The sequence below is a fragment of the Pseudorasbora parva genome, chromosome 12 (genome assembly GCF_024679245.1).
Source record: "Pseudorasbora parva isolate DD20220531a chromosome 12, ASM2467924v1, whole genome shotgun sequence".
In the NCBI taxonomy this organism is placed as follows: domain Eukaryota; kingdom Metazoa; phylum Chordata; class Actinopteri; order Cypriniformes; family Gobionidae; genus Pseudorasbora; species Pseudorasbora parva.
In genome coordinates this window covers 36,320,505-36,343,819 of record NC_090183.1, presented here as the reverse complement: position 1 = coordinate 36,343,819, position 23,315 = coordinate 36,320,505, and the positions used below count along the sequence as shown (strand labels likewise).

The following is a 23,315-nucleotide window of genomic DNA, read 5'->3' as shown; positions in this document are numbered from 1 at the left end:
TGCTTCTGCCAGGCAGGTGATAATACCTTGAAATCAATGAGTCAGAAATGCATTATGTGAATGATTTTTTTATTAATTTTTTATATTTATTAACTATGTGCTTCTTAAATTAATAGCACATTACTTAATTGCCAACCCCTGCCACCCTAAAACAAATGTGATTCAGAGCAGTGCTTCTCATACACTGACTAAGAAGACTGGCTAGAGGAAGGATGGGAGGGTTTTTTCTTTAAAAAACAAAGAAAACAGAAGAAAACAAAAAAAACAAAAAGGCACAACTAGCATTCACTTCTTGGGGTGGAAGTGTGTCCCCACTTGCAGAACATTCTGGCTTAAATATTCCAGCAAAAGTTTCAAGGGCATGGATCTTCGAATCAGGGATGCATTACGCCGCTACAGACGTGGACATCTTTCCAACAGAGCAGCCATCAGCAGTGCCGCCCTTTCCCACTGGATCAGCCTTCAATGGGAAATATGGAACATTGTGCAGACATTGTGACTGGACAAAGAAAAAGCAACTTTTTGGTTCCTCAACAGCAGGATAACCTTCCCCACAAAGTGAGAAAAAAAAACAAAATCTATGTACAAGGTGGAAAAAGAAAAATCAATTCCCATAATCTGTACAATTCAGGCCTATACATTATTTACTTTACTGCAAAAACTGAATTCAAAACAAACTATGAGAAACTACATTACTTTGTGACAAAAGCAGCAGGAAAAAAAAAAACGTCTTTTCCCTTTTTTGCTCTCAACTTCAGGCCTTTTCAAAAAAAAATAAAAAATAAAAAGCGGCAACTGCAAGGGTTTCAGACAGAGCACGGAAAAATAGTCAGGGCTCTGACATCTGTACATAATGGTAGAAATCAAAGTTCAAATCTCTCCATCTAGAGGGTAGTGGGGAAGGGATGTCTTGCTTAGCTCCTGCTGGTCACAGGATGTCATCACTGGCGGAACTCGAGCTCGTCCACACTGATCACTTTAGTAGAAGGCATGGAAGGGAGGGGCTGTTGCAGCACGTCAGAACCAAACCACTTGGCCAGGCCCAGAGGAGGGCTACCACCTCTTCGCTGGGAATGGTTTGTCCGATGGGGACCGTGGCTCTGTGACTGGAGGCCTCCTGATGGAGCCACATGCAGATCTGTGAAGAAAATAAAATTACAGTTTGCTTCTGGCTGATATTTAGAATCAAGATGATCGGAACTGGCTGATAAACATAATATAATTACTGGTTTTAGCAATTTTGTGAATCTCATTCGGTTACAATTAGATTGTATTAAAGGGATAGTTCACCCAAAACTTAAAGGGGGGGTGAAACACTCAGTTTCAGTCAATCTCATGTCAATCTTGAGTACCTATAGAGTAGCATTGCATCCTTCATATCTCCGAAAAGTCTTTAGTTTTATTATATTTATAAAAGAAATATGGGCTGTACCGAGTCTTTCCGGGAAAAACGTGCACCTGGAGGCGTATCGAGTGGGCGGAGCTAAAGAATGACAATCGCGAACAAAGCGGTGACGTCCTCAAGCGTGGAGAAACCCATGGCTGTCTCAGCTAATACAGATATGATCCAGAATCAAATCTGAGGCAGAAATAAATTGAACAGGAGAAACGGCAACATCAGGACATCCGTCTCTGTGGTATGTACTGTATTTAGTGGCCTGTCAACATTTGTGTGTCTTTACTCGCAGTTTATGAGGACATGATTCGGTTTATGGACTATTGTATGCGACTAAACATTAGCAGTAGCAAGCAAAACGGTTTTGCACGTCAGAATAGTGTAACGTTATACAGAGAACAGCAATGGAGTCCGTTAGCGCATTTGAATGACGAATCACGCGATCGTGTCGTTTACTGATGTTTACTCATGCGACGGTAGCCAATAGCAGACATTTGAAGCAGTTTTACTCACCGGCTGCTTCCAAAGCAGGACCGAACCTTTATCGCTGGGACCGCTCCGTCAAAAACACACTTCTTTGGTATGATTTGGTGAAGTCCTGTGACAGCAGTGGCGTGGAAATCCACTTTGAGACGCGACTGAAGCGATGTTGTGAAGCTTCCTGTCATTTCTGCATTCAAATGCAGCGCTGCCTTCCCGGAATGCTGTGCTGAAGCGTTGAAGTCGCTCAACGTCAACCATAGGAATAAAGTGGAGCACGGCGCGCGACATAAGTGTTCACGGACGACTGGATCTGCACCTGAGAGTGTTTACGGGAGATTTCCTCTCTCGCTCTAGTCACGCACGCGCGCACCCTACCAGGAGAAGAGCCCGTACAGCCCATACAAGGACCTTCCGCTCTAGTAACGTCAAGTCGAGCCATACTCGGGAAAAAAAACTCTTCGAAACTTGTGAGAAACCGTAAGACACAGTATTTTTGACACAGAAATACTCTATCAAACAGCCAACATTAGTTTTTGAAACTTTGTCTATGTTTAGGATGGGAATCCAAGTCTTTAACAGTGTAAAAAGCTCAGTATGCATGAAACAGCATTTCACCCCCCCTTTAAAATTTGATGTTTATCTGCTTACACCCAAGGCATCTAGGATGTAGCTGTGTTTGTTTCGTCAGTAGTACACAACTGAACATTTTTAAACTCCAACAGTTGCTTGTATAATGCATGTCAATGGGGTGTTTTCTATGAGAGCCAATATGAGAGTAAAAAACACATGCAAATCCATATTAAACCCTGTGCCTCGTGGTGACACATTAATGTCTTAAGACACGAAGCGAAGTTTCTGCAAGGAAATTTTACTCTCATAGAAAACACCCCATTGACATGCATTATAAAAAGCAACTGTTGGAGTTTAAAAATGTTCAGTTGTGTACTACTTGTCATAGAAATGCATATAAAAAAATTGACATGCTTTATACGACCAACGGTTGAGTTAATCTTCATTTGTTCTACTGAAGAAACAAATCACACCCCAGGGAATCCAAAGATGTAATTTTCATTTTTGGGTGAACTATTCCTTTAAATATCACATCAGTCAGCCTAATCTCTAGATTGAAGTATCAATCCCATGAAAAACAAAAATTTTGTATGTGGCCGAATTACCGAATTAAGTTGTGTGGTAATTTAATTGCCATCCGAATCCAGACTGGGTAAACCCAGCCTGATCTGCCAGCGTTTTGATTTTTTTTCTTTTTCATGATTTAATTTTTCAGTCTGGAAACATGTACATTCAACATACACTGTTGCGGAAAACAGTCAAAGACTGGATTATCCACCTGGCACACTATTGGCAAGTTTAACACAATAACAGAAGCGATGGGTCGTTGCCCATTGATCACACCTCTTGTGGTCTGATTGTATGCAATTGGATAGTCCTTCAACCAGAGTTATTCGAATAATGCCAGTTGATCATGCCTCTTGTGCAATAGAGAATACAGAGCAGACTCCCCAGACCAATGTTCAATTTTAAATTGAGCTTGGTCTGGTGTTAGGCATACAAATCCAAATTCACATCTGAGTTTACAAAAGGAGATCAATTAAAATGTATTATAAATATCTAGCCCAGTGGGTCCCAAACCTGTCCTGGAGGACCCCCAGCACTGCACATTTAGCATGTTTCCCTCATCAGACACACCTGATCCAACTCATCAGCTCATTAGTAGAGATGGCAAGACTTGAAGTGGGTGTGTCTGATTAGGGACATACAAAATGTGCAGTGCTGGGGGTCCTCCAGGACAGGTTTGGGAACCACTGATCTAGCCCTAACTTTGATACTGAAATGGGAAATATTTACAAGAACAACATTTCATCAACACAAAAGAAAATGTAATCATTTGAAACAGGCCGTTATGATGGCAGAAATTATATACACTAAATAACCAAGCAGCTTTGTTTACTTCATATAAATACCAGAAAACCCATTTTAACTATAAATGGATTTATCTTCCTATATTGATTTAAGAGATTTAAATCAATAATTAGGATATTATTTTCAGATTAATAAATTAAATACAAACTTATTCCAAGCACATGACATTTTATTTACAGCAGACAATCATGTGACGGAATGCAGAAGTTAACACTGAGGTGCCATGCAAATGTATTTTTACGGACACCCACATGAGAAAGTTACTATCCGAATAGGGTTTAATTGGCAGTCTAAAACACTGGTGCTGTACTTACTCGGTCTCTGCTGTTGTTGAAGCTGTTGCTGCATGACTGCTAACTGCATGTGCGTTCCTGTGGCTCTAGGGGCTATAAGAGGATGTCCTGCAGGACCCAGGGGATACAGAGGCTGCCCTAATAGGGCTGGGGGCAGACCCTGAAGCTGAGACAGGTCTACAGCCTGAGGGAACATGCCTGTTCATGCAGAGAAAGAACAAAAAGTTCACTATTTTTCTTTGTTCATGCCTGAAAAGTGCAATTCCTCATGTCCAGCAAAGTCTTGATTTTCTATGCCTTTTCGAGATCTACTGAAGTCACACAAACCAACCTGTTTGTAATAATGTGGGTCCGAGCTGTTGAGGCTGGATACCTTGAGCCAGCATCCTCTGCATCACACCGGGGTGAAGCTGGGGAGGAGGTCTGACCAACGGGACGTGGGGAAGCAGAGGGACTGGATATATCTGGGGTCTGGGGAAGGGAGAAGAGGGCCCTGGGGATAGCATGGTGGGAGTGTGGTGGCCAGTTGAAGGAGGCCTGGGTCGGTCTGAGTCTTTACTATGACGATTCTGAGCAGGAACGGGGGTGGAGCATGCCTTTACCCCACCAGTCTGAGGACCACTAGTGTCCACATCTTCCAGAAAGGAACTGGGGGATGGAGGCCCATCTATAAAAATAGAAGCATATGGTATTAGGGAAGAAAAAACAACAACAAACAACAACACAGCTACCTTTTTGTCTAAAGCTGCAGGATACCTTTTTCCCAGCATTTTAGCATTGATATCAATGTCTGCATTCATGATAAATCACAATAGCAGCAGATGCAATGTCAAGTAGGGATTGTATAGTTGATGTGAGATCCGTACAGACCATGCACCAGCAGATTGATTGCAAACTTTAACAATCATAAAGTGAAAGTTTATCATAAGCACATTTTATGTCCTGATTTTAAACAATTGGAGTTCATTTGTTTATTTTCTATGCAGATGAACTACACTATGAAAACACCTCAAACATTCTAGAATTATTAATACTAATACTTCCAAATAGAGCCATTCATCTAATGAAAAATATCCAATATAATGCACTCCTATTTTTTAACCACCCTGCTCTGGGCTCTTGTACCCCTTTTCCACCAGCATGAACCAGGTGCTAGTTCGCTTGTTCGAGATGCATAGCAACAATACATCTTGAACAAGCCTTCCATCCAAAGGGCAAACGTTGCATTTCTATTGATGCTAATGGCTCTACAATGCAACATCGGCATCAAAACAGCCAATCCAATGCATTTATGCAGCTCAACGTGATTTTTATAGACAGAATTAGAGTTTAGATTCTCTGCCCGAGGCCAAACCGTGATTTTCCAGCACTATCCTTGGTCCGGGTCGGGCCCTTGATCGAGCGTTTGTAGTTTTTTTAATCATTACTTTATTAATACTAATTGGGTGGGCAGTCTAAAAATCCACATTAAACTTATAGCTCGTGGAGTGCATATCCCGGCAATTGGCTGAAGAAATATTTATTAAAATGAAGATACAATTTAAACAAAACTAAATAAATGCTTTCTACAAAACAAAACTTAATATTAAACTAAATATAACCACCAAAATTTCTGACCCACTCGCTTTGCACTTATCATAATCAGATGAAATGTAAAAAACAATATTTAAAACAAATATGAAGAAAGAAAAAAAACATTGTTTAATGGCTACAACAAAGTAAGCTACAGATAAATGTCTGAGCTGGATTTGAGCGAACAATTTTACCGTCAAGCGGTTCATGAGTGCGCGCCTGCGGATTATTGAGCAGAGTCAAGTCACCTTTATTTAGCCTATATAGCGCTTTTACAATGACGATTGTTTCAAAGCAGCTTCAGCATTAAACAGGAAAATATTGCAACAAAATTTGATTCGGCTGTACAGTCGCTCTGGAGAAATCTGATGTTTCAGCTAATTTCAGTTTATCAATGTTAGTTTTAATATGAGTCACACACCACTGCGCTTGGCTCATTATAGGCTCGCTCTCGTCAGAATGCTCATGAACGTATTAAAAATGGTCGGGTTTAAAATCGGTCTCAGGCTCATAATTACAGTTAATGTTCCGGACCGGGCTCAGACAACGTTCATGGGCTCAGGTAGGGTCGGGCTTGATTTTTTGAGCCCGATCTAAGCTCTAGACAGAATACAATCAAGCAGCTATTAGCTGCCATGTAAAAAATGGCAGTCACAAGTCCAGTTTGTCTTGGTCACAATAACGCAGCCCCTGAAGCATACGGTTCTTACTTCTTGACCAGCAATGTTTTGGTGCTACTTAAGAACCATTTTTATCTGGTTCGGAGCTGGTCCTTTGGGTGTGGGCAGACAAAGAATCGATTTGAAACTAGACTCTGGCTCCGAACCAGCACCAGCACTGCTTTGGTGGAAAAGGGGTATTGGTGTATTTACATTGTTTCATACCCTCCTGTGAGTTATGAGAGTTCACAGTCTCCTCCTTGCTTCCTGGTCTACTCCCAGGATCATCTCGACTTTTCTCTTTTGACTCGTACATTTTTTTGATCACAGACGTGGGAGTGAAGGATGGAGACAACTGCAGCAGAGAGAATTTTTTTAAATGACTGTTTGGTTTATGGTCACTAGTTATTTGGTCAATTGAGGTACATTTAAAGCATTCATAACACTAAATAGCTCTATAAAGCCATCAGTTGATATAAATACATCAAATGTATGATCAAATGTCAGATTTGACTGACCACACTAGTAACTGTATTGCCAGGTGAGGTCCGGCCAGGAAGGTGAGGCCCAGGTGAACGATTCATCCTGGTTTGTCTACAAAACAAGATACACAGATGTAAATAAAAATGCATCAGGTTGCACACTTCATCCAAATGAATGGAAGGGACTGATAGAGTAGTTACACAGTTGTTTATGTTAATAAATGCATTAAAGCAGAATTCATATCTGGGTATGGTATAAGGATTTTTTTTGAACAGCTCTTAAAACTAAAAAATCAAGACAGTCTATCCACAACCTTCCCGAACTCTGACCTTTGCCATGATCGCTATGACAACGTAGAACACGCCGGTGTAGCGACTCAGGTGAATCAAACACACAATCGCCAGTTACATTTAACAAATATGTTTTGAAAGTTGTGCTTGGTGGCAGACCTTCCCCCTACACAACAGAGAAAGATTCTTCGTTACCCTGGAAACCATCTGATAAGATGTTTTATGGCCCAAAAGAATTTGGCCACAGAAAAGTGCAGGAAGAGTGTCTTATTCACAAAGAGTTTACGGCACGAAGCTTGTAACAAACCCGCTTTTACCTCAAATTATAGACAAACCATCTATAAATGAACATGCACCCCAGGACATTATATGTAAACGCATAACTGTCTTGTAAAATGTTTATTCTGTATGGTATTTTGCATCTTTTTGTCTGTGTCTTAACAAAGTACTAGTTCAGATAACCTCATATATGTCATGTCTCCTATCAAATTAATGCTCACTTCACGACTTACACTTCCATGTATATTTCCCGCCTGGAAATCCCAACAATCTCATTGGTTAAGTCTAACCCTGGAGGGTGGGACTACTTCCAGACCTTAAAAGACCAGTGGAGACAATCTTCTCTCTCTTCTCTGAAAATCTCTTGCTCTTACTTCTCCAACTCTCTCCCTGTGGGAGCCAACACCCACGGTGGCTGGCACTTAAGCCATGCCACCAATGCAGGCCCTCCAAGCAGGCCCCAGCTCTTCCTCTCTTCCCCTCTTCCCTGGTTCTCCTCGCTTCCCTACTGAGTCATCAACTTACTAGCCCCAAGGGCATTCTTCAGAAGGAGAACACGGAGCATCCCTAAAAGCAACCAGCCGCTCCCTCTCGACCTCGGAGAGAACCACCGGATACGCAGAAATACACGCACAAGCGAGAAGCCAAAACGAAACCAAAAAGAATGCAAGTATTCTTATTCTTATAAATTCAAACTGCTGTAAAGAGGGTGTGTTATTTTCCCGTTGGGACAAGTTAACTCCGTGAAGGTCGTATTTGATGAACTGAAGGAAAGCTGCTTCTTGCGATCTAACGTTACCTAACTGCTTATGCTACTATGTTAGTAAAGTAAACTGTATGACCATTTGAAATATTGAACTTGTCCTGATCAGTAAAGTTAATGTTTCTTATGCGCTCGTAAAGCAGTAATCCCTTATTGAGAATTGATTTGAAAAGTCTATAACTAATTTGCAGGACAAACTTAGTAGGATAATTTCAAGCAATTTCATAAAGGGTTACTTGTATTTAATTAAACAATTTTCCCTATCGGAAAATTTTAATACGTAATGAACAACTGGCAAATTATATTCATAAATTCATGAATAATGAATATTAAATCCCTTTTGAGTTAATTATTCCCCGAGACATTAAACTCATAGTCATTGTTGTTACACCGGTAATGAACTTCCGGTTAACATTAGTCTGTACTGTTATCAGCTAAACGCTTGGTTGTATTATGAGGATTCAGGAGTTAAACTAATATATTATATAAACTCAATAATTAAATATACAGCAATGAAATGTTAATTTTTATTACAATGCACTTAAATTAATTGAAGTTCATGCATCTATTTTCAAAAAAAAAAAAGTCTACTGACAATGTCTGACATGATTTCAACAATTACAAATATTAAAATATAAATATTACTTCTACATCACAATTCTTGAGTTTATTTGAAGCTCGTTGGGCATTAAATGGAGTGCATAGTGTGCTAGGCAACATGTACGGGTCCGTTTATGATGCATGGCTTATGGAAGCAAGTAGGTTCCGGAGGTGTGAGACCCAGGCGCTCAGCGCTCATTAACCCTGGCGAGAACAGCCTTAACTCGGCTCGTCCTTCTGACGACTGCCGCTGCCTGGCAGAAGCCCCTCCCATGACGCAAATTCACATCTGTTGTGTAGTGAATAAAGCGAATGGAGTCAAAATGTTCATGTGTCCATGTTGAACTGAGATACCGTCAACCGGAAGTGTCAAGTGTCATGGCGACGCCCACTAAGACTTGCAGGAAAGTTGTGGATACTAAGATAAGAATGACTAAAATAGTACTAAAATACATCTCAGTGATTCAAGAAGTTGAAAGCTTAATTATACCTTGCTTTGGTACAACCAGCCTTTTACCTGCTACGGTCTCAGATAACCGAAATTACCTGTTGCGAAACACCTTATCGTGAGCCTGTTTGTTGTAGGCTTGTTGATACTGTGAGCGATTAAGAACGGCCAGATCCTGCTGAAACAAAGCTTCTAGATTGGCCTGGTCCACTCCCATTTGCAAAGCTCTCATCTAAAAATAAGGAATTTATCTCAAATTAACAAATCAAGCAAAACCAACAACACATTACATTAAATTTTCTTGTCATTCCATGTTACCAGCCTTTAATCTCAAAGTAATCATCCCAAGAAACCCCAAAATGTATTATAGATAGGGGTGTAACAATACATTAAGTCTAGATAATCGCAATATAAAAAAATGCAATGATACGCATTGTTGATGCAAATGATATGATCTAAGACTAAGGCTCACTGTATAAGGTATAAATCTCCTCCTCTCCATCTCTCACTCATAGCAGACTAACGGTTGAAGTGGAGTGGTTAAGTATTTTCAAACCATCTGAGAAGGAATGTCTTTTCCAGACCAGAAGTAACTTCAGCTTTTGATTAAAGATTACAGTGACAATTTTCTTCTTTTAACTTGCATGGATTAATTGTTCACCCTTAGACCAGTGCCCATTATTTTGGCATAAAATATTTCAAGAAGTATTGTATCAGGATTTCAATATCAAGATTTGTATCGAATCGTACCCCTACCTGTAGACTTTGAACCTTTTTATAAAAAGTTAAATGTCTGCCATTAGTATTTGAATTTTACCTGCTGTGCATTTCTGGCCCGATGCAAGTCTGGAATTTGATCTAACATAGTGTGTGGACCAGCAGGAAATCCTGAGATTCAACAAAATAAAATGGGTGAGGTGCATGAATGTCATTTTTTGTTTAAATATTATGCCATGTTTCACAATCAACATCATTTTGTTGGATTAAAATCAGTAAAAATGTAACTCCTCTCACCTGCTGCTGGTGGCATGCCTGGGAAAAAGTCCTGTAAAGGGGTTCTCTGTGAGAACAGTGGGGGAGAAGAGCGGTGGTGTATGAGGCCAGGCACAGGTGCAGGAACGGGGACTTGAGGAGCAACCAGCAATTCCTAAAGCACAAAAGCAAATCTTGCATTTTTTGTCAACACCCACAACTTTACTAGAACAGCGTTTTAATAATTTTTATCTATTGATAAAAAGAAACCTGCTACAGCTCCACCATTAAGGCTGATTTATTCTGTGTTAAACCTACGGTGTAGGCCATGCATCGGTTTTTATTTATACCTCTGCGGCACCGCCCCCACTGTGCAGCAAACTTTATGTAAAGTTAGTAAAAAAGCAAATGCAGCAGCTTTTTGCACATATTGTCGAAGCAGCAGCAGCGATGGCAATAAATAGACAGCGATTTGTTGTAGCTTGAGTTGTTAAATATCAAAGAACAGGTCATTTTTGATACACAAGCAGAAATGCGACATGTTTTTTTGTTTGTTTGTTTTTTTACAGTCCGCATAGAATTGGCACCTGTTAATTTTTTTTGGAAAGGTACACATCAGGCTACACCTTAGGTTACGCATTCTACACACAGCCTACGGTGTAGGTTTGACACAGACGTATTAAATCAGCCTTAGTTAAAGGAGACATTGTTTAATTTTGCCTCAACAGTACAGAATAGATGTCAATTAAATTGAGAAAATTGACTGGTCCCTCAACTTCACAAAAAACAATCAAACAAAAAAAACTTCTGGTTATGAATTACTGACAACCGTTTACTTTGTTTACAGACAGTCACAAAACATTACTGGCTTACTAATGTCATGACAAGTATAAATTAGCTGAGAGCTGATATTAAACAAGGAATGTCTTCAACAATGAAAAGGATAAGACTTAGATCACCTGAAAGATGTTTTTCTGCTGAGAGGCTGGGACCTGTGCCTCTGATAAGGACACAAGAGCAGGATCTCCTGACTGCTGAAAAGCAGGGTAAAAGTGTTAACAGCAAGTTGCAGTCTGAAGCAGACAAAAACAGATTGATAGTGTGCATGCCATTTGGTCCATCATGTTTTGTTTGCTAACGTCACAAACACTGACGGCATCTACATCATACCAGCGACAGCACAAAGTTAAACAAAGCATGTAAAAATTCACACAGAAGAGGATACGCCAAGATATTCATGTAAAAGTTCACTGACTAGTCAGCCACAACTGCCAAACACAAATTTATGCCCATCACTAGTCAATAAACAAACACATTTACTACCCCAGACCAACTAGCAAGTAAACAGCACTGGCTTGAGTTGCATGCAAAGCCCATTAAGGCATATACTAGTGTAACAAGCTAGGCGACCAGTCTTCCATGCAACTTTACCTGAAGCTGGACAGCATGCACTTACAAAACCATGCAAACATAACCAACAGCTGCATACTTACATTGCTTCCACTGGCTTTCGGGTGAGTGGGCAGGGTTCCACTTGCCTTCATGGTGCTGACTAACTTATTAAATGCAGACATGTCAGGGTCTCGTGGCCGTGATGCAGCCCCGGTTCCTCCCGTGAGAGCCTCTTCCAAGTGCTCTGCCATGAAGGGAGTTCCACCACCTCCACTGGACTGCCTCTGTGGTAATGGAGCGGGTTCAGGCTGCACCTTCAGTCCCTTCAGACCCACCTCCACCTCCTCCAGAGACAACACCACCCCTGAATTTGCTAGAAGCAGGCAGACAGAAAAAAGCTTTAAGAAAAGTTTAAATTATTATGAGGGGAAATTTGACATTCTGCGTTAATGAACAGCAGGCCAGACAGACACTTTATGTAAACCAGTGTTATTAAAAAAAAATTGTGTTACAGGATGCTACTTACTGCTCTCCTTCAGGTGAGCCTTGTTGACAGTCAGGCTGGACAGTAAAGGTTTCAGGTCAATATTGGCTTTATGCAGCAGCTCCAGTATGTCAACCTTCTCCTTGCGTTCCACTGAAGAAATGGGGGTGAAGTACAAAGACGTACCCTGACTCAGAGATCCTGTATGAGAATCAAGACCTAACACACAAAATAATGGTTAGAATAGACCAGTAGAGATGATTGATTGATGCATAAACCACCAATGTTTTACTTTAATATATACAGGTGCTGGCCATAATTAGAATATCAAAAAGTTGGTTTATTTCACTAATTCCATTCAAAACGTGAAACTTGTACATTATATTCATACATTACAAACAGTCTGATATATTTCTAATGTTGATTTCTTTTAATTTTGATGATTATAACTGACAACTAAGGAAAATCCCAAATTCAGCATCTCAGAATACACAGTAAAATTAGAATATTGTGAAAAGGTTCAATACTGAAGAAACCTAGTGCCACACTCTAAACAGTTAATTAACTCAAAACACCCACAAAAGGCCTCTAAATGGTCTCTCATTCTAGTTCTGTAGGCAACACAATCATGTGGAAGACTGCTGACTTGACAGTTGTCCAAAAGACGACCAGACACCTTGCATAAGGAGGGCAAGACACAAAAGTTAATTGCAAAATAGGCTGGCTGTTCACGGAGCTGTTCCCAAGCACATTAATAGAGAGGCGAAGGGAAGGAAAGCAAGACATGGGTTTCAGCTGTCGCATTCCTTGTGTCAAGCCACTCTTGAACAACAGACAGCAAAGGAAGCATCTCGCCTGGGCTAAAGACAAAAAGGACTGGCCTGCTGCAGAGTGGTCAAAGTAAATTTTGCATTTCCTTTGGAAATCAGGGTCCCAGACTCTGGAAAACGAGAGGCACACAATCCACGTTACTTGAGGTTCAGTGTAAAATGTCCACAGTCAGTGATGGTTTGGGGTGCCCTGTCATCTGCTGGTGTTGGTCCACTATGTTTTCTGAGGTCCAAGGTGAACGCAGCTGTATACCAGAAAGTTGAGCACTTCATGCTTCCTGCTGCTGACCAACTTTATGGAGATGCACATTTCATTTTCCAACAGGACTTGGCACCTGCACACAGTGCCAACGCAACCAGTACCTAGCTTAAGGACCATGGTATCCCTGTTCTTAATTGGCCAGCAAACTTGCCTGACCTTAACCCCATAGAAAAAAATGGGGTATTGTGAAGAGGAAGACGCGATATGCCAGACCGAACAATGCAGAAGAGCTGAATGCCTCTATCAGAGCAACCTGGGCTCTTACATCACCTGAGCAGTGCCACAGACTGATCGACTCCAATGCCATATCACAAAAATACTAAGCAGTACTGTTAATGCTGAAATTTCTATGTTGTTGCACTAATTCACAGCAAGGTGACCAATCTTGAAAAATAAGGTGAAGAGCATGAAACAGGAAAGAGTTACCTGCTAGTCTCTCCAACTCTTCATGCGGTGTGGAACGTAGACTGCTGGAGCGGCTGCCGGACGGACTCCGGTTACTGGAGAACCACCGGCTGAAACGACTGGCCATGACTGGACCCTCAGCAAGAACATCTTCAATCATCTGTCGGAAAGAAAGAGGAACACTTGTTTAAACTGCATTATAGCAGAGAATCAAGAAACAGCCATGGGGACTGGATGACACTTACGTGAAGAGTGTCTGCAGACTGCTTAGCGCAATGGGGTGAAAAAAAAATTGACATTGTGGAGCACCGTTTCATTTACCAGTCCCCCCCCCCCCCCCCCCCCAAAAAAAAAAAAATTACAAATTGGCACAACCAAGATGTACAGCCAATTCCCCACCTCCCACTCAACAGTTTCAATATAATCCCTACAAGTCAGATGGGCATAAATTTGCATTTCACTGAGCTTTCTGTATATCCAACAAATAGTTTGACACCACACGACTGCAAAATTAATTTCACAACAGTCGTTAGCAGTAACATATGAACCTTAAACAGTCTTACTGAACCATTCTGCAAATCACCAAATAACCACGTTACATTAACTCATGTCGCAGATGCTTTAATCCAAAATTACTGACACGTGATGAGAGTCACAACTGATTTCTTATATACAAAAATTACATTAGGCGACATTAGAAGTGCTGCAAGTCTAGCCAAAAAAAATTCTACTAAAGAGATATAATTGTAAAAGAGCACAGTACAGAGAAGAGTAAAAAGGCTTAGATTAAGTAAAGAGTATAGTATAAAGTGCCCAGAAAGTACTTAACCACATCATCTGATGGACCAAACATTTCTTAAAACCCCCAAAAAAACCTTGTGTGATTTGTTGTTGTCTATTACTTCTCCATAAGACAAACCAGCTAATTTGTGTCCATCACCCTCAGAAGCATGCAGTGCTCCCCATATCTTACCGAAGCCAGACCAGGCATGGTCTTTTCAAGATTGAAGAACTCATTGAAATCAAATTCTCCAGGGGTGTTCTCAGGAAGAACCTCGGCATGTGGAACCTCTTGATCAGCACCTGACTCTTGAACTACTCCAGGGTCCTCAGAGAGTCCGCCATTACACTCAGCTGTAGGTGTTAAAGATCGAAAAACAAATTTAGCTGATAGATGCACAGAAGCAATTCTTAAGTTTGCTTTTGCATTTTTCTGTACATGCCTTCTTTAAAAGACTCTGGCTTCTTCCTGGAACGTTTGGTCCTCCGTTTGTCATCCTCCAAAATCTTGTCATCAAAGCCAATGAGCTCAATGGTCTCAGACTGACTAGTGGGTCCAGCCGAGAACCACTCTGGCTCCTCTTCTGCATACGAGTCATTTCTTCTTCTCTCACTGAACACTCTTTTGTCCCCAAAGTCTCTCTGCAGTAGAACACAGAAAACAAAGTTTTATTCTCTGAACAATGCAATAACAGCAAACAATTCTTTTGAATCTAGCCCATTGCACAATACCCTAAATCTCTTGTCCTTAAAGTCACGTTCACGGTCTCGCTCCCTCTCCTTGTCAACTCGTGCGTCCCTCTCAAATACACGCGAGGCCATGATCCGGCCACTCCCTATGCGACGTGCTCCCCCCAAACGGAGTGACTCATTCTCTTTGTTCTCCAGAGGGCTGATGGGGCGGCGAGGGAGGGCAGTGGGTGCCACTTGACAACCACTGCCAAAACTACGACGCTGAGGACTAAGAACCACCTCCAGATCATCATCTTTTACACGTTCCCGAGGATCTGCAGAAGGCAAAGTTACTTTAGGTGTGGGAATTTTTTTTAGATAAATAACTGTTTAAAAAAAAAGACACCAAGTTCTTGTCCAATTACCTGCAATTCTGCGTTTTAGTAGAACTCTCTCGTCTGCATAATCTTTTTTGTATCCTTCTGCTGGACAGCTGTTTTCTGAAGAGGGATATAGTGAGGCATGCCATTTTTCAGGGTCCCAGACCCCATCACTATGAAGAAGACAGTACAGTTAACACATACAAGGCTTAGGTTTTCAATTTTAGCTCATTTAAAACAACAGTCAGTAACGTCACAAAGCCAGGCTCACACACTGCACAATTTGGCCTTCAAACTAGAGATCAATAACTCAAACCAATAGTAATGCAAAATCTTTCCCAAGACAACCCATGATAAAATTTAACAATAGAGTTTGTTTGGTAGCCATTTCAGTCCCACATGTAAATGCAGCTCACAAGTCACCAAACACATAACAGATTATTGATGAAATAAATCTCTGTACAAGTATTCTTTTGGGTGTCCATTTTAAACATGTCTTGACTGCAGTACAGCTGACATTAATGACAATAGCGCATGCGCTAGGTAAATATTGAGACGAGCCACTATGTGATAATGTGCAGTTGGGATGCATTACGCTGTAGTTGAAGAGGAGTGTGGAAAAAGCACAAAAAAAAAAAAAAAAAACACTGTTTCAAGAAAAGTAAACCCAGAATATCCTTGTCCATTTTTGTTTTGGTTCTGATTCTAAATTTGGCATGCAATGTCCTATAAAAGACACCTCGGTACTGCCCTCTGATGTTTAGTAGAGTAATAAAAAATGCTAGAGTATTGTCAAACTTGTTCATCCATGGTTGAATAGTTTAAAAGCTGTGCAAGTCACACGAATGTACACGAGACGGAGAAGAATGCACATAAAGTATACCCGGGCCTTTTGGTATACTGGAGGATATGCAGCAAAAGCCAAAAATCCCTCTGATTTTTTCTTACTTTTTCTGATTCTTTTGCAAGATAATATGGTGCAATATTCATAATTATTCAAACGGAACCTGCAAACAAAGACTAAATAAGAGGATCACCTGTCATATTTCTCTGAAAGACACTCTGGCCTCTCATTGGAAATCGGCAATTCCTTGATTTCCATAAGCTCTTCCTGCAAAAACAGACAGTTGGTTATCACAAATGACAAAACTTCACCTGCTAAAAATAGGGTGCTTTCACACTGCCAAATCTAGTGCACACCTGGGTTCGCTTGTCAGAGTTTGGTTCAATTGGATGATGTGAACACCATTTTCCAAATTCAGGTACGTGTCATATGAACTCCAGTGTGGCTCACTGCTGCTTATTTGCATGCAATTATACTAAAATCACAGAAGTGAACCACAATTGAAGCTATATGATTTGGAAAAAAACATTTTACACAGCTATTCATTTTAGCTCCCTTTCCTGCAGGGACTGATGCACAGAAAGCACATTGGCCCTCATTTATCAATCTTGCGTAGAAACGGGCGTATATGTTGGCGCTTACACTCCTCTCACCGCCTGATTTATAAAGCTGTGCGCACCTCTGCAATCCAGGTGTACGCGTACTTGCCCTTGATAAATACCGCGGCTGAAAACGATCGTCATTAGAATAACACGGCCTTATATATTCAAGTCTCTGCCTCCCCCCATGCCCTCATTTTATGCCATGGACACACGGAAGACAGCAAAGAAGCAAAACTTCGACGTGGAGATTGGGTGTGTCTCTATCATCTCACTAGTTAGGGCACTGATTAGTACATAAGTAAATGGGCTGACTCCCTGATCAGTGCCCTGACTACTGAAATAGTGAGATGATTGAGACGTGCCCATCGATACAATCACCAGAGAAGGGAAAAAAAAAAAACGAAATTGTTTTATTTGGGAGTTTAAAGAGTGGGATTAACAGCGCCCACAAAAACAAAATATGGACCTAAATTACAAGTATTGTTAATACTGTTGAAGTTGAGAAGCACACTCCAGCAGTTTAAATAGCATTTTGAATGAGAAATTACCTATCACAATGCATTATTTTACAGCACGTGTTTTGAAACAATTAGCATTTAATTTCGTATCACTAATAATTGCATGACAATTTGTAAGATTATTATTATTATGATTTTTATTATTAATGACCCTTATTGTTATTTAAAAGATCATCATTATTATTTATTTTATTATTTAAAAGAAGAAGAATGTATTTATTATTTTGTCAGTCTGAATTATTTTCCGTCCCAGTCCGTGCGCAGCTGCCGGGCCTAACCCTGAAACGTCAGGTAAAGCGTACAGGCTCGCAACTGGAAGAATAAATGCCAACAAATGCTTTGGTATAGTCACACAAAACAAAAACTGAAGTCAATGTTGCACAAAAAGAAACACTGAAGTTTATAATTACTATGTTGTTGTTTTTTTACAGTGGGTCATAATATAGCATATCTTTCTCAGTGCATTTTGTGGTGTTAGGAATTGTTTTTCTTCGCATTTTCGCACTAATCCTATGCCAGCTCAGGAGGTGGTGTACACACGTTTGGAGTTAGAGCGTGCCGTTCGCCAACGCCCATATTGATAAATCTCAAAGCCACCAGGGTTTTGGGTGTACGCAAGGTGTACGCTGGAAATTTGGTGTACGCACTTTTGATAAATGAGGGCCATTGAATTTCCGCTCACCTTCAGCAGACATACTCCTGTCTTTCTTAGAACATTTACAGTACAGTTATGGCAAGTGGCATTCTGTGTTGATGCTTTAGAAACAAAACCAAAGGCTATGCATTTACATTTTATGCAATCAAAGCACAACGCAGATCACCCCACTGTAAATTCCAGTCTCGTGACAAGATTTAGAACACTCAGTGGTGTTGCTTAAAGGCTGCAACATACAGAGCTGCAAGAACAGAAAGAGAAGAGAGAGAGAAAAAAAAACAAACAAACGTTCTCACTCCCATGGCTGTGAGCCCTGATTTAGGAGATCTCGCAGCTTGTTCTAGACACAAAACTTTTTCTTGCGGGTGTCCGAGAACTACTGTGAGATTGGTAATAGATTTAAAGTAGGCGGGGTTAATACAGAGAAACACAGCTGATCGGCACCTGCTTTTCTTGTGAAGTATGAAATACACTGGCCAGAACAAACTTTATTCTTGTTCTTGCCACCACAAGAAAACGAACAAATTAATTTGTTCTTGCAGAATATGTTCCAAGCGTTTTCCTGCCAATTATCCAATTATACATGGATGGTCAGGATAGATTGTGTCAAGTTTGTCACAAGTAGTACATACTGAAAAGGATTAAATAAAATGGATAAAGGCAAAATTTTGCATTTGGACAGCACCACCTGCTGCATAATTACATAACGGGGTAAATAGTTGCTATTTCAATGACGCAAACATACGAGTATGAACCCAGCAGGAGGAGCAACTGAACTCTGGTTCAAACTAGGGATGTCAATTTACACAAATTCCAATTATCGATCGTTGTTTAAATTAACGATCAATTAATCGTTAACCTTAATACTACATTATGCGTCTACGGCAGTGGCTTATAGCTGACAGCTGACAGGGTGTGCAAATGCTGCTCAAAACTCTGTTGCTCACCAAATGAATGAGAAGGATTTTTAATCTAAATAAAGCGCTATAAGTCTGTAAAATTTCAATGTGATTGATAATTTAATTAAATTAATTATTTCATAATCAAATATAAACGCAAAACCGCCTCAGATCTGTTAGTCAGACTGAGTGGACACAATCTTCTTGGAACAACGCGCTTGAACCCAATGACTAGTGTTCTCATTAATGTTATGTAATATGACCATCCCAATCAGTTATTATACATTGCCGTTAGAGCTGCATGCGCTAAAGCCGAAGCACTAAATGAAAACCGGCACACTGAAGCCCTTTGCTAGCGCGTCTTATTTAACTTAGCTAAAAAAAGTGCATCATATGAAATTGATCACATATACTAAATTAATGTAATATTACAAATTACATCTGCACAATCTGATACGAATGCACAAGTGAACTTCAACTAAGTTACGTGCGTGATTCAGAATGCGGGACTCATGTTGTGCACATGCTCTTCCTGGAGCAACGCAATAAAACAAGCCAATTAAACCCAAATAATTAACAATCACAATGTTTTATTACAATAGTGTTCTCATTAATGTTGTGTAATATGACTAAATAAATAAATTATTAGTTGTGCATTGCTGTTGGAGCTGCACGCAGAATCTGATCACTGCCACGCTTTTACTACCACTATAACTTACATTTGCACATAATAAAAAGTCTGCGAATGGACATGCAAATTGCAGTCATGATGAAGGTGTAACTCCAGCTGTAAAACGGTCCCACACAGAACTCGGGCACGCTCGCTTCATTTTTCCTCCCGTTTCGCGGTTGAGCACGCACGACCCTGCTTAATCAATGATCGATAAGGCTTAACGATTAAATGTCTTGATGACAATTAATCGGTCATCGATTAATCATTGACATCCCTAGTTCAAACCAAGTGTGAACATATCCTCAAAATTAGAATAAAATTCATCTGTGCATGCATTTCTATATTTTCTTTTTATTTGACCTTGTATAGTTTAATCAAAATGTCATCTAGACAGAGAGAGAAAAAAGTCAGTCTTTTCCAATCATTTAGTCTCCACTTTTGAGTGCAACGGCCACATCTCAAAATCCAAAAGCAATTCCCTGCCCGACATTTTCTCTTCCCCGATAATCTGTTTCAGCCGGCTATACATTACTTTAAGGAAGTAAATGTCTTTAGCTACTTTAGTTTCTTTTTTATATTGAAGTTTAGTTTCACTATATGGTCTTTTATATAGTAGAACGAGGGTCTAAGGGTGCATTCACACGTGTAGTTTGGTTTGCTTGGTTAGTTTGGTCCAGACCTGGTCTGTTAAGGGTTCAGACTTACATTTTTATCACCGAACCTAGAGGCATAGAGGTACATTCACAACCTGATTGGTCAGCTTTTATGATGTATTGCCTATTTTAAGATGGAACTTACTGAACATCCAAAAACAACACTGTGTGCTGGGATAAATGCACTCATTGTATGTGCAGAGCCAACATATGGTGCTATTTGGAGAAGTCATGAAGAACTTATACAACATTTAAAGGATTCAAAGCACTGAACTGTGATGGGCAACATCTCAAATATGACCAGGAAGAAAGAAAACAGGTATGCATGAACATTCTGTCCTTTATAGTCTCATCTTCCTGTTTTCGGTCTGTTTACATGTCTTTAGTCTGTGTTTGGAAAAGGACCAAGACATCTTTTTGGTGGTCTCGGTCCACTTGTTTGGTGTGCACCAGGGTTTGGCATTAACAGGACAAATGCAGCAGGGTTCATTTTAATTGAACCAAACATGCCAAGTGAGCATGCCTAAACATTACAGCATGTGTTCAAAGTATCACACTATAATATCAAAAGATAGTCAAATTTGTTCTTCAGAGGTCTCTTTTAAGGGATTGTTCTCACCTTTGTATATCTATAGGCGGAGGTCACTACTGAGTCCTTCACTGTGTCCACCATGTTTTCACCATTTTCATCCTTCTCCATGACTCAGGTGGGTGGTCACACAGAAGTGAAACCCCAATATCAGACACTCTGGGCACCTGCGAATGAGATTCTGTAGCATTGGTCAAACTGCCATGTCAGTGTGGTGTACCTTTATTTGTATGATGCCAAATTTATACCGAAGAGGTGGCACAGAAGCGCCTCTGAAGAGGCATTTAGGAGTCTTCACATAGACTGTTTAATGCTGCTGAGAGGTGACAAATGCATTTACAACTTATAGTTTATACACTTTTATAGTAGGGGCTGAGAAGTGGGTCAAAAGAAACATAATTTAGTGGCTTTTATGTGGCACTGAATTTTCAGCAGGCACAGAGCAGCCTTAATTAGGCTGCATGAAGATGCCTAAAATTTTAGAATACTGAAATACATTAAACTAGTTCTCCAGATCAAAATCAGTGAGTAATTGTGTGGGGCTATACAAACAGACTGCAAGCATTTTAGGAACTACATTAACCACTTAAAGCCTAGGGGAACATTAAATACAATTTTGAATATGGCGGATTCACAGTTGTTGTGGGTAATTAAAATGATCAGGTAAATGTCTGGCTCCCGTGTAATCAGAGTAGCTGTTGTATTAGCAAATGACGAGGCAGACAGCACACAAACTAGATTACTAATCAGCATAACGCAGTAACATTGTAATAAAATCTCTCACACGAAAAATGAGTGTTTTGGGAAATAAAACAAGCAGCTTTCTCGGTAAACTGGGGAACTCACCTGATATTTGAAACGGTGTCAAAACACCTCCACTCTCCCCGCTTGGATACCTCAGTTAGCTTCTGGCTACCTGTCCTATACCAAACTACAAGAGATGCTGCAGTCAGTCCAGATTTCAGACAGGACGCAGTTGAAGCTTCCTGCTTAAAAATAAATCTTTTCGGTTGACAATCTTGACAGGAGGTTGGTGTATCGCTTGTCAATCCAGATTTAATAGCTAATTGACAGAGAGAAGCATTTCATTAGCAAACCGGCTAAACTCAACAAGCCGACGCAGAGGATTTACTACAGGTCTTATGGACAAACGGCTCTATTTGTACATTTTCCGTGTGTTAAATTAAAATTTGGCTTATTTCTCCTTTGGGTTTCTTCGTGCGAGCGAATGCTTTTTGTTTTGTTTGTTTGTTTATGTATAGGCTAGTGAGTCGGGTTAGCAGGCTAGGAAACTTATTAACAATCATAAAGCTCCACGACGCACACAAAAAAGCGCGTCAATACACTAAACCTCACATATATTAGGACCAATTCCGGCAGAAAACAGGGTTCTACCACGTAATTAAAGCTTGTAGTGCGACTCCAACAATCAATGTACCTCGGGGTACTTTCTCTGAGCTCTCTCTTTCGTCTCTGTTCAGTCGCAGAGCGGCGAATTTCTTCAGATCTCTGACTGGTTCTGAGAGAGGCCCCAATCAAGGATTATATAGTGTCTAATCACGCCTTCTTTAAAGTTTCAAGAAACCAACACTTACATTTGATTATAATTTCGAATTAAATAACACAGAACACCAGACTATGTGGTAAGAAGTGTGTATTTTATATAACAGGGTTGACAAGAGTCATTTTACAATTTTAGAGCGAGAATACATTTCAGGCAATCAACGAGGCCACCCATAATAAATTGTTGTCACGTGACAGGATTTAAAACGTTGTGTTGCGTTGCATGATTTTTTCATTTTTTATTTACACGATTTTGGTTGAGGTAAAAAGTGTTCAAATAAAGTTAAAAGTGTGTTTCTGCTATTTATTCAATTCAATATGTATAGTCAAAATGACATTTGTATTTAGTTTATTTGTCACATAAGTAATATGTGGTTTTGTTAATGTGTCTATATATATATATATATATATATATATATATATATATATATATATATATATATATATATATATATATATATATATATATAGTGAGGAAAATAAGTATTTGAACACTCTGCTATTTTGCAAGTTTCCTGTAGTTTTTCACCAGGTTTGCACACAGCAGGGGGGATTTTGGCCCACTCCTCCACACATATCAGGCAGGTTTCTGGCCTGTCGCTGAGAAACACGGAGTTTGAGATCTGGAGACTGGCTAGGCCACGGCAGAACCTTGATATGCTTCTTACAGAGCCACTCCTTGGTTATCCTGGCTGTGTGCTTCGGGTCATTGTCACGTTGGAAGACCCAGCCTCGACCCATCTTCAATGCTCTAACTGAGGGAAGGAGGTTGTTCCCCAAAATCTTGCAAATACATGACACCGGTCATCCTCTATGGGGTTACTATTCTGCCACAATTCTGCGTGCACAAGATCATATTTTGCACTCGTGTGAACTGAGTTTTGCAGAGAAATGTTTGTCTCGCAAATTACCAGGTAGTGAAAATAAATTTTGCA

The 23,315-nt window shown here is 40.2% G+C and overlaps 1 protein-coding gene across 4 annotated transcripts; it reads right to left on the bottom strand.

Annotated features, from left to right (window-relative positions):
* Positions 1–52: 52 nt before the first annotated feature.
* Positions 53–22,329, bottom strand: eif4enif1 (eukaryotic translation initiation factor 4E nuclear import factor 1). 4 transcript variants are annotated; one of them, XM_067460121.1, is made up of 20 exons: positions 22,256–22,329; positions 21,664–21,748; positions 20,848–20,998; positions 16,422–16,495; positions 15,430–15,557; positions 15,065–15,339; positions 14,776–14,974; positions 14,526–14,686; positions 13,574–13,712; positions 12,098–12,274; positions 11,673–11,944; positions 11,139–11,213; positions 10,222–10,354; positions 10,025–10,095; positions 9,306–9,439; positions 6,863–6,938; positions 6,570–6,699; positions 4,445–4,780; positions 4,135–4,311; positions 53–1,138 (listed from the first exon to the last, which is right to left on the bottom strand). In XM_067460121.1, the coding sequence occupies exons 3-20, from the start codon at positions 20,926–20,928 to the stop codon at positions 942–944; spliced, it is 2,835 nt and encodes a 944-aa protein (XP_067316222.1). In that variant the 5' UTR covers positions 20,929–20,998; positions 21,664–21,748; positions 22,256–22,329; the 3' UTR covers positions 53–941. The 4 variants fall into 4 exon arrangements, with proteins under 4 accessions (XP_067316222.1, XP_067316221.1, XP_067316220.1 ...); XM_067460120.1 differs by having other exon boundaries at positions 20,848–20,984; XM_067460119.1 differs by having other exon boundaries at positions 20,848–20,984; positions 21,664–22,313.
* Between the last annotated feature and the right edge of the window lie 986 nt (positions 22,330–23,315).

Coding starts and splice junctions, on each gene's coding strand:
- eif4enif1 (XM_067460121.1), bottom strand. CDS start 20,928: ATGGAGAAGGATGAAAATGGTGAAAACATGGTGGACACAGTGAAGGAC. Junction 14,975..15,064: donor TTAAGGACAAGAGATTTAGG/GTATTGTGCAAT, acceptor GTTCTACTGCAG/AGAGACTTTGGGGACAAAAG. Junction 13,713..14,525: donor CCATGCCTGGTCTGGCTTCG/GTAAGATATGGG, acceptor TCTTTCCGACAG/ATGATTGAAGATGTTCTTGC.